Source organism: Falco peregrinus, chromosome 4 (assembly GCF_023634155.1).
Source record: "Falco peregrinus isolate bFalPer1 chromosome 4, bFalPer1.pri, whole genome shotgun sequence".
Taxonomy (NCBI): Eukaryota; Metazoa; Chordata; class Aves; order Falconiformes; family Falconidae; genus Falco; species Falco peregrinus.
Window position 1 is genome coordinate 90,463,139 of NC_073724.1, and position 12,004 is coordinate 90,475,142.

General features: G+C 44.0%; 1 protein-coding gene across 1 annotated transcript in view; it reads right to left on the reverse strand.

The window, feature by feature from the left end:
• Window positions 1-1,643: 1,643 nt before the first annotated feature.
• LCP1 (lymphocyte cytosolic protein 1) overlaps window positions 1,644-12,004 on the reverse strand; it is a 33,047-nt gene continuing 22,686 nt past the window's right edge. The window contains exons 9-16 of the mRNA XM_055802308.1: window positions 10,680-10,775; window positions 9,957-10,152; window positions 9,172-9,250; window positions 8,851-8,965; window positions 7,892-8,025; window positions 6,752-6,875; window positions 4,553-4,677; window positions 1,644-3,133 (exon numbers count right to left, since the gene is read on the reverse strand). Coding sequence (XP_055658283.1) covers window positions 3,001-3,133; window positions 4,553-4,677; window positions 6,752-6,875; window positions 7,892-8,025; window positions 8,851-8,965; window positions 9,172-9,250; window positions 9,957-10,152; window positions 10,680-10,775 — 1,002 coding nt within the window. The 3' untranslated portion in view covers window positions 1,644-3,000. The remainder of the gene's footprint in view (window positions 3,134-4,552; window positions 4,678-6,751; window positions 6,876-7,891; window positions 8,026-8,850; window positions 8,966-9,171; window positions 9,251-9,956; window positions 10,153-10,679; window positions 10,776-12,004) is intronic.

Genomic DNA, 12,004 nt, shown 5'->3' on the forward strand with positions numbered 1-12,004 from the left:
TATTCCCTTTACAACACTGGCAGCTGCTAGCGTTTTGCCTGGGGTTAAATATCCCAGATTTTCTCCTTTTCCCAGAGGAGAGCGTTTCCGGAGCTCATGCCTGCCAGTCTGTGGGACTCCAAACAGGGTGACTGCCACCTGGTGGCGAGATGTCGCCGCTGCGCTAGGCCGGGCCGGCGCCAGGGCTCACCGCTGGCCACAGCTGCACGGTGGGGCTCAGTGTCCCAAGAGCCAGCCGGGGGGCAGGAGAACAGCAACGGGGAGGGCTGTATGGCAAGGTGCCTGGCTCCAGTGCTGGGATGCTGAGGAGGAGGAAAAGCAACCCCCTTCACAAAACATGCTTTGAATAGCAGCGTACATCACCTGTCGTCCCCCTCCGAGCCTAAGCAGGTTTTGATCCCCAGGGCCCCTGGAGTCTTACATCTTGCCTATGGGAAACCCATGATGTGTGGAAACCTCTTCTCCCTGCCTCTCTCAGCAGGCTTCTCTAAAAATCCTACCCCTGTGCAAAAAACCTGAGCCGCTAAGGGCTGCTTAATGGGAAATACCTGACAATCTTCTTCTCTCTGGGGATAGCAAATGCCTACATTTATTTGGGACCAAGGGAAGAGCCCCCTTTCTCACCCTGGTGCTGCTGCGGTCTCCCATCTATCATCTACTTCATCCCTCATGTCCACCCCTGAGTCTGGGATGAGGACATCTCTCCAGGCAGGTTTACCTTGCCCTCTCAGATCTACACTGTCCATCCAGCCAAAAACGGCCCCTGCGTACATGTGCATGCCACACACGCAAAATACACGGTCATTCCACCCGAGGGAAATGCTGCGTTCACAGTTTCTGCCTGCAGTTTCCCCTCTCTGGCTTACCTCCGTAGGGGGGTGGACTAGATGACCTAGGGGGTGGACTAGGTGATCTCCAGAGGTCCCTTCCAACCCTGACCATTCTGTGATTCTGTGACTCTCGAGTCAAACAACGTAAGGGAACAGCAGCTGCCTTTTCAGAGCCACCCCTCACGTAAGGCAACAGCGGGTCCTACACCTGAAAAGAGGAGTAAGCAGTGTAGGGGCGATCTGGTAACTCCCCCTTGCTGGGCAATAAGCTGGGGTGACATCTCCATCGTTTAACACTCGAGATATTCTCCTTCTCTGCCAGCACTGGGAAATGCTGTGACCAAACCGAATGGGTCCTAGGATGCTGTACCTTTCCCACCCTGTATTAACTGTCTAGGTTCACGAGAGGAACAGGGCAGCCAGATCCGATCAGGAACAGGATCTGACCATTAGTACCAAAACAAAGTAGCATGTTTGCATTGCAGAATGCTTAAAGAAGCAAAGTCTATGGGTATATGAGCACAGGAAGAGGGTAACTGATACTGAGCTGAATTGGAAAAATCATATTGGGTCAGGCTGTGGGTCCAGCCCACACAGTGTCCCATCTTTGGCAGTGTCTCAGTGGCGTTTTCAGAAATGGCCTAGGAAACAATTCTTCCTGCCTTCTGCAGTCTCTGAGTTCAATAACAATATGGAAGACACATCCTTAGCGGGGCCACAGTTGGTTGTTTTTTTTCAAATCTATCCCTATTTCAGCTATATGATACTCACTTCCCCATCAGCACATGCATTATTAAAAGCAAAGACTACACATTTGGCTTTATAGAACTTTTTATTTGGAGACACTTCTCACGAATATTGGTTCTTTATTAAGGCAATTCTGAAAGGATTGAAGGGGAGGGAAGGGGAGAGGGAGGGAACTGAGACTGTCAATGGGATTGCATTAAGGCAAAATTCCCTCCTTCTGTATTTCACCACAGTAAAATCCACGTGAAGGCCAGAACAGTAAATGACTCATTCCAAGGAAGAGATTCAGTGCAAATATATCCCACTGACTATCCGTAGATGGGGCTAGGCCCTCGTCTGAGGCAAACCCACAGTCCCTTGTTAGCTGCAAAGCTATGCTGAATTAGCTCTGTTGAGAATCCCTTCCCAGTGGGTTCAGGGAAGCATTTTAGTTTGTTTCGTATGCAAGCACAGGTTTAAATGCTTTCCTGCATCAGGGCCACAGCCCTTTGAGTGCCAGTCTGTGAAGTTAACAGAGTTTAATTTTTGTTCACTGCATAAATACGTCATTCTGGGTCCCTTTGGTTCACTTCCTATTGTATTGCTGCTAACTGAGTACATCCCCTTAGTTTCTTTAATATGGTTTTCATTTCTATCACGCTTTGCAATCTGCTTAAGTTTTAAATGTGTTATGACATAAAAATGAATTATCCTCTGGAAAGCATTCCTTGCAAAGGTTCCAGAGTTTGGGTGTTCTTGGAGGACCAGGTTATGGTGTGTTTTTTCCAGTGAGTAGTAATGTGCTCTGTGAGTAATGCCAGGGGTGGCAGAGGCATAACTTGCAGGGAACAATACTGCTCAGTTCACATACCAGCAACACATTGCAGACCCCAAACGCTTCTCTCTTTCCACAAGATTTCCTAAGAGGATCCTACCATTCCAAAAATATAGTCACTAATACTTGCGTTGGCTTGGAGAAACTCCTTTTGTTATCCCAGGTACAAACTGAAGGAAAGTATGGCAGAAACGCTACCAAAAGCATGAAGACATTTTTCAGGCAGAAGTAGTATATAACCTTTCATAGTCCTAAAAGCTGTCTGTGCTTCCCAAGACAAAGATCTCCAGGTGACCCCTGACAGAAAACTCTGGTATCCATTAATAAAAGGATATGTATAATCTTTGCTATTGAAAACTTATTCAGGAATATGAAATGGTTATATCTAGCAAAGTGGAAAATAAGGCAAAGAAATCAAGCACATATTACTGTTCAAAACAAGACATTTCTTGGATACACATGGAGACTTTTGTATGAACTGGAACCACGTGTGACATTCATGCCTTAAAAGCATGAGCACCCTGCATATTTCCTTGATACAGAGAGGAGCATCCAGTTTGAGGGAATCAAAAGGGTGAATACCAGGCATCAGTACAAGTCTTTTATGCTTTAAACTTTCTTCATGCCTTTTCCCATAAGGCAAGCAAACACTGTCATGACCATTTTGGGCTTTACTTCAACCAGGTCTTCTGGAAGGGCATAGACTCTTGCTCCAATTTTTCGTGCCATAGAGATGGCATACCTGCATTGCATGAGTGAAAAAAAAATAAAAACAAACAAACAAACAAAGAAGTTAATGCAGTAGCATTAATTTTCCCTCTACTAGAGTAGGTTGGGAACTTTCTTACTGACTCATCAAAATCAAATTTCTATAGAAGTGTATGAGACAGGTTCTCAGAGAACATTTCTAGTAAAAGATAACAGTGTATTCCCTGATGGTTAGAGCACTGATTACTGCAACACAGGAGACTGCAGGTCAAACTGGTATAAAACATTTAGTCTCCCATCCCCTGAAAGATTATCCTCACAACCAGCCATTCTGGTCTTGCTCCCCCTCCATCTCTGTGACTGTCTTTGCACATAAACAAATTCACAAGGGTTGAAAGCGGAAGGCTGATGTTGGTGGACATCAGTGTTGTTGGAAATCAACATTCAGGGGCTTCTCTTCAGCTTGAGTCATACTCAAAACATGCAAGCTAACCTTCCCATCTCCCTGCTCAGAGTGCACTGTTGCATGGCTACTACTGACTGTTCTCCAGGGGGTATGTCTCTTCTATTTTTTCATGAAAAAGCTAGAAAATCTCAGGTTATTCCCACTGCAGAGCACATACATTTCTGAAATTCTGTGCAAAATGCAGAAATTTGGGGGGGGGGGGGGGGGGGGGGCAGCAGAAAGAGACAGGGAAAGAGGGAAACATCAGTAGAGAGATGAAGAAATTAAGTATGAAGAAAAGTACACATAGGACTGCAAGGAAAGAAAGAGAACAGATGGTAGGAAATGGAAGGGGAAAAGAACAGTGGAAAAAGTCTATGGAAAAATTATGGCAGTTCTGCTTGCCTTACCGTCACCCTTTTCCCTTTTGTAGCTGCCACATAGCAAAGGAGAAGCTAAACTGATAATCAGACTGAGAGGTGATCTGTATAACTCTGAAAGGGAGATGCCCCCAGGATTGCCTCTCTGCTAGGAAATGGTTTCCACCCAGGAAAAAAAAATCAATATCCACATCCATAAAAACAGTTTTTCAGGCATGAATCCTGTCCTCCCCCTTCTCTCTTAAATATGCCCTTGTCCCACCTGTATGTGACTAAAAGAGGTACCATGACCTCTAATCACTGGTTTCCATGGCTCACTATTGTTGGCATTGTTCCCTGATCTCTGAATGAGTTTTAAATTTAATAAGAGAAAATAAGAGCTTGTGAAGCCAAGTGATTTTGATCCCTTCAAAGGGATTATAAAGCAGGAATTATAACATTACACACTTCATTTCCATTGATAGTGGGTTTTACTGCCTAACTCCTAGTCTTCATGCTTTTAGCTCTGGAGGTATTTCTCTAGTTGAGGTTGTGCCAGATGAGAGTGATAGCAGAGCAGTTCTCAAAGACAGACCCAGGCAAGCCTTAGCAGGTAGCTTGTGTTGCATGCCACTTAGCATGAACGTACTTAGCATTGTTTAGTTTCTCCTCATCATTCAGGTCCTCTGTCTTCAAGAGGTCATATTTGATTGACCCTGGTTGAATGGCATCAATGAGATCCAGTACTGGCATGCTGGTGCTGATTTTGCTATCCTGCATAGATGTAAAATAAAATTAGATGCAAGAACACGATGACAACGGACAGCTCAGTCAAATACCATTCAGGTATGAAGGGCTGCTTAGCATAATTTTTCATCAAAGGCAGACTAAGAAACCTTTCAAGGATTTCCCCCCTCCCAATGGATGAGATATCATGGAATCGTAGAATCATTTAGGTTGGAAAAGACCTTTAAGATCAGCATATCCAACCATTAACCCAGCACTACCAAGTCCACCACTAAACCATGTCCCTAAGCACCACATCTACATGTCTTTTAAATACCTCCAAGGATGAACACTTCCCTGTTCCAATGCTTGACAACCCTTTGGTGAAGATATTTTTCCTAATCTCCAATCTAAACCTCCCCTGGCACAACATGAGGCCGTTTCCTCTTGCCCTGTCACTTGTTACCTGGGAGAACAGACCGACCCCCACCTGCCTACACCCCCCTGTCAGGCAGCTGTAGAGAGCGATAAGGTCTCCCTGAGCCTCCTCCTCTCCAGGCCGAACAGCCCCAGTTCCCTCAGCCGCTCCTCACCAGACTTGTGCTCCAGACCCTTCACCAGCTCCGCTGCCCGTCTCTGGACACGCTCCAGCACCTCAGTGTCTGTCTTGCAGTGAGGGGCCCAACACTGAACACAGGATTCGAGGTGCGGCCTCACCAGTGCTGAGTGCATGGGGACGGTCACTGCCCTGGTCCTGCTGGCCACACTATTCCTGATACAAGCCAGGATGCTACTGGCCCTCCTGGCCACCTGGGCACACGGCTGGCTCCTGTCCAGCCGGCTCTTGACCAGCACCCCAGGGCCTTTCCCACCGGGCAGCTTCCCAGCCGCTCTGCCCCCAGCCTGTAGCGCTGCCTGGGGTTGCTGTGACCCCATGCAGGACCCAGCACTTCTCCTTGTGGAACCTCATACAATGGAATCAGCCCATCGGTCCAACCTGTGAGATCCCTCTGCAGAGCCTTCCTGCCCCTGAGCAGATCAACACTCCCACCCAACTTGGTGTCATCCGCCAGCTTACTGAGGGTGCACTTGATCCCCTCATCCAGATCATCAATGAAGTTATTAAACAGGACTGGCCCAGCACTGAGCCCTGGGGAACACCACTTGTGACCGGCCACCATCTGGGTGTAACTCCCTTCACCACCACCCTCTGGGCTCGGCCAGCCAGCTTTTTACCCTGTGTAGAGCACACCTGCCCGAGCCACGAGCAGCCAGGTTCTCCAGGAGAATGCTGTGGGAAATGGTGTCAAAGGCTTTACTGAAGTCAAGGCAGACAACACCCACAGCCTTTCCCTCATCCACTAAGTGGGTCACCTTGTCATAGAATGCAATGTCATTAAGCAAAGATGGGGTGCTGGGCTGGTGAATTTGCTTCCTGTGAGGAGATAACACTGATACACAACTACTGATGGGAGGTGCAAGGGGCCCCGACTGTGTAACTCCTGAGCTTATTACATGAATTCTGATGGAGCCATCCTTGCCTGGTGTAAACTGTTGATTTACATCCACTGAGTGTTTCCCACCTTGGGAAGCGTTGCAGATGCATTAGCAAAAATAGAAGCCCTCTGGAACTGGTCTGTCTTTGTGGTTATATGGTACCTTGCAAAATAGGGCAAGGTACACCTGCAAGGTACTACCAGGTTATAAGCATATTTCCATTTTTTTTATATACTTTAATACTGTTTTAGTAGAATTTTAATATTGACATTTGTAATTGCTGTTGTTTAATAATCAACAGCACAGCAGCTCTTGCTTAATTTCGGTCATCATTCCTGGCTCCATACTTTGATGTCCTATGTCAAACTGGCATTCAAGGTGTTTCCTGTTACGTTCATATCATGTTTCTGTTACCTTTTCATAATAAAGCCTCTTGAATAAAATCTGTATATTTGAACATGCCTTTAAAAGGGAATGAAAAATAATCACACTGTGTCACTAATTATATCATAATGTAAAGTGTGCATGTATATGCATATATACATCTATATACAGGCAACATATATAACATACACTCCAACACATGGAAAAAGAGATTCCTAAGAGACTTCTAACAAAACTATACCTTGAAACTGGAGATGGTTGAATCCTTCCCAGCTGCAGTCAGCGTTTCATTGACCCAGCTGACAATGATTTCATCATTGACCTTCTCTCCACCACCAATGTCTTCAAGGATATTCAGGGTGTACCTTAAGAGGGTAGCCAGGATAAGTGCATTTGCTCAAAGTCTACTATAACCTCAGAAGTATCCTGTATGTGTGCCACTTGACTGGGATCACCCAATGGTCCTCTTAGACCTGATACTCTCCTGCTTCCCACACACTCACAATGTATATGAATTATATTATAACACGATAATTATACTAATGGGTCTGATTCATCCCCAATTCCGTAATCCCTGTTCTAGGAGTGTCAAAATCTTTTGACACTCAAAACTCCTAGAAGGTCTCTCTTAGTGGATCCTGGTGTAAATGACTAATTCTCATAGTGTTTTAAAAAGTAATCACTGACTTTCAGGCCAGAAGGGAATTGTTATGCTCATCTAAGACTGACTTTCTGCATAAACACAAGCCTGGAATATTTTGCTTGCATGTCAGCATACACCTTGGAAAGACATCCCAAACTGATGGCAAGTAATCCACATCCCTAGATTAATTATCTGCCTGATAAACATATACCTTGCTTTATAGACTGAATTTAGTCTCTGTTCGGTTCCTAACCACTGGGTCTTCCCCCCCCCCCCCCCCCCAGTTATGATGCTCTTAAACACACACACATACACACAGAGAATTACATTAAAGTGGAGACAGCTACTGAACTGCATCCACTTCAGGTAGCAGATTACAAAACTTCTGCATCAATTCCTTGTTTCCAGTACGTTCTCCCCATTTCCTGATACAGAGACCTCGCAACTTCTTTTTCTCTCTTCCATGCAATGGACATTTATTCATGCTATACAGATAGTGACAATAATAATCTTCTGCATGAGCTGATTGCAATGGCCTTGCCCACAAGATAATGTGCTCCTTGATTGCATCCTTAACTAGGAGTGAACAAAAGGTTACTCTGTCTTTGCATATATGTGCAAACAGAGGAGCGAGAAAGCTGTAGCCTGTAAATCCTTCTCAGTGATAGCATCAGGAAACTATTATAATGCAAACTGAGTATACCAAAATGTTCTAAAGTTTGTGTCTGACTGCCATACCTTCTCATCAACTGCCAGACTAAGGCCAGCGTGAGCGTACGGTTTCCTTCATTCAGATCTTGCCCAGCAATGCCAACAAGGGAAAATTTGGCTTGATTCTTTCCCAGTTCCACTGCGTAGTTGCAGTTCTCAAGCTGTTAATGACAGGGTCAATTAGTGCAGCTCAAAAATACAGAAAAAAAAAAGAAGACAAAACACTGTGACTTTAATTTTTTTTTGGATCACTTAGCCCAGATCCTTCTGGGCAAACAGGAGCTTTGGGGCTCTGTATAATACAGCTGTTTGACTACCAGCAGCCATCCATCCCAAAAATACCATCGTAAAGAGTTAACACAGAAGGAAATGTTATAGTTCATCATCAGGGACTGAAAAACAGATTACCCTGGAAAATACAATTCTAAGCTCATGGGTACCTCCAGCACCATGGCATTGCTCTGAGGCAAAGGATTAGTGTCCCAGTCAATACTTTAGGTCAGTTAATCAGTCTGGCCTAACTGGATAGAATTAGCCATCCAGGTAGCTGGGAGAAAGCTTTGTATTTAGCAGCAACTCTGTGATCGGTTCTTGAGGCATCTGGTCAAGAACACTTATCATCACTGTCTTCCTTTGTTGTGGAGGGCAGTGATCCAGACAGCTGCAATTAAGCTGGTGCCATATGACTCATGGTCAAGATGCATTATAACTGGTGACTGAGACAGTAGTAAAAGTGGTCTGCAAGTACAGTTTTTAAATATTGACACAAAAAATTGTCAAGTCTTTTTACTTCACAAATATTGTTCACTTGTCAACAGAGCCAGTGAGTCAAACATCTTGTTCCTTTTTCAGGACAAAAAATTATTTATTGACGGAAAAAAGTAATTTAATGTGCTGTACTTGGGACTTGAGAGCAACACGAGTGGCCACATTGCTGTTTGAATTGATACAGACATCACTACTGGAACTATTCCAGCTTTTTGTACCTTCTTCATGTTGCCACCCAGTTTAGGATATGGTGGTTTGTTCACTCTGTTCCAGTCTACTGGCACTTTGATCTTTTCATAGAGCTGGAAGATAACCAAGGCATCTGACAGGTCACTGAAAACAATAAAAAAGATGTATTGTTAGACAAAGAACAGGGGAAGGGAACTCAACTAAGCTATTAGTAGAGGTAAACTTAGTTTCCTTAAGAAAAGGAAAAAAAAAAGTAGCATATATTCTTATAGGGTCCAAATGTTTTTATGTTTTTGTAAACAAATCGCTGGCTCTTTATTATCCGATGGAAGTGCAGTACCTCCTCTTACCTGTATAAGTGATTTACACGTGGATTAACACCGAGGGAGTTCATCCAGTTTCTGAATGTCCTCTCTTCCCTTGTCTCACCTAAACCAACAAATACATCAATCAACAGGCCTGCAAAAAGACAACTGTCCAGTAAAATCGGTGTCTTGCGATGAAACTATAACTCAGAATTTACAGCGCACTGAACCATAAACAGAAGGCGACCCTGGCTGACAGGTGAAATAAGAGAGTATGGTGCAGCATGTAATATTTCTTCATGCCCTATATATTACAGTATTTAGGCAGATTGGCTTGAAACACCTTCAAGAATTCAAGAACAGCCTGTGCCTCAGCATGAGCAGTTGCACTATGAGGCGGGGAAAGGAGGACCTGAAGCTCAGCAAATGATCCATACAAGGGTGGTCCTGACCCCAGCCCAGAGCAAGCAGGCAGCATGTTAATGCAAGATCTGATTTTTAAATTATATTCTCAATTAAGGGAATGTGAGATTAACTCTAGATTCCACTAACAAGCATGCTCAATAGTGGGATGTCTAAACCAATACTGGTTTAGACATCCCACAAACATTTTTGTCTTTTAACATGTGCTATCCATAGGACAGACCCCTAAAATGTGAGAAGTTACACACAGGTAAAGAGCAGCTTCCCCTTCTCAAGGCTGCCTGTGCTAATGGTGCAGTGAATATATGTCTGAAGGACGTAAGGTTAAGTTAGCGTATCATCGACTCAGAGCTGGGGATACTGTGGCACAGGTGGCCAGAAACATTCTTTATTTGCATTTTCCTTACCTTCAATGGAGCTCCAGTCGATGTCCTGGTTCTCTGGCTTATGAAGGGCAGGGTATTTGTTGAACAAGTTGGCAATGAAGGCCAAGTTTAGCTTCGGGTTCCCCCGGACGACGTCGGTGGCTGTGACGAACTGCCGGCAGCCCAGGCGCTCTGCCTGCTGCAGCATGCACTCTGCTCGCTGGACGTCATCCTTCTCCTGCACCAGCAAAAAGTGGGGCCATCAGCCTCACCCTACCGCCTGGCACTGCACACAGGACCCGCTCAGGATCTCTGCATGTGAGCAAGGTGTGGGGCTGTTCAAGCAGGTCCCTGTCAGATCTATAGCTATTTCCTTTCCCACTTTTAGTAATGGCAGGTCTGTGTTTTCAAGAGGGCTTTACCTACAATGCAGAGCCATCTCACCGTATTGCTTTTAGTTATATTCCATATAAAAGAGGATGGTTTGATGAAAGTCCCAAATAAATGTATTTAAATACACTTGTTACATGTTAGTAGTTTAGCAGCATGGTTCAATGGTTGTTAAAGTTTCAGTGATAATATCTAACAAAAGGCAAACCACATCATTTAATTATTTGAAAGCTTGGATTTCTGAAATACAAGATCATGTTGCAATGCTAAAAAGAGTTTGCTTGTTCTGACATCCTGGTGCAACCCTGTGTTGGCCAGCAATGCAAGTAACAGACAGAAAATACCAGCATTTACTCTAAACTTATCTCATCTTACCCTTAATCCTGACATGTCAATAGTGATAGCTGGAATGCCTTCTTCATCTCCCTTAGGGGCAACTTGGTTCAGCAAATGGTAATAAGCTCTTGAGTCCTGTGACAGACAGAAATTAAAGGGAAGAAAAATTACATCTAAAGCCAGGTTTTGCATGCCAGTGCTCCCCTGAACAATGGGCCTGCATGCTTTGTTTTTATTACATCAATCATTGGGCTACATAATTAAATTAATTAAGCTGGAAGCACTTAGCAGTTCCTACTTTATGCTGTATTTGCTGGATCTGATTCTTCCCTAAGCCAATATATATATGCTGCAGAACGCTCAACACACGAGACAAAATGCTGTGTGTTGCACTCACAAAAAGGACAGCAACAACAAAGAGAGATTAGAATTGAATTAATCTGAACATTAAATTAGAGATAAGAAAATGCATACCTTTATAATACTGTAGAAGTCAGGCTGCTGAGCATTTAATAAAAGAAAATGCAGAAGGAGAAAGCAGATGTTTAAAAGCAGATTTCAAAGCAACACTGGAACAGTTATGGAAGAGAAAGCATAGTATTCACAGACAAAGTTAAAACTGACAACAGTATCAGCATTTTTCAGGCAAAAGAGCAGGAACCAAGACAAGGATTTAACATGTCGTGCCTTTAATCTTTTGTGAAATGTAATGTTGCTTCCCTGTGTGGAAAATAATCTTATTTCAGAAAGAACTTAACTGAAAATAAAGCTACATGTTAGTATTTAGGGACTTGACTAACTAACCCATACTCTTCAAAATATAAAGCTGATTACCCGAATTGTTTTAAAACTTATACATATGCATTACAACCCACATATCAAAAAAGTGGTTGTTTGAGGTGGGGAGACACAGTTAGAGAATGACTGTAAAGGCTAAAGGCTTGGCCTCTAAGAGGTAAACGTGCCTTATTTTCCAACTGTAAATATGGTAGGTGTGATTTAGTGATTTATCTTTCAGTTGCAGATAGGATTTAATCAGTTGCATTATAGTCCTCTCGGCCAGCATACAGAAAGATAGGAAGACTCCATTCCCTTCCCTTTCCATCGATATTCTCCAGTCACTTCCACCCAGTGAACCAAAAACCTGTTACAATAAAAACTGTATTGTCAAATGTGACTCTCAGACTCTCCTGTTGCCTTCCTGGGTGTGTTTTTATGTATGTCAAGTAAGTCACGGTAAATGACTTCTTGTGCTTCAGTCCCTGGTGAAGCTTACAACCAGGCATCTCTGGAGTGGGGCTTTTCCCATGCTCTGCTGGGAGTGGGAAGGTCAGGTCATGGCTAGGGAGGTCGGTGTGCTGGCT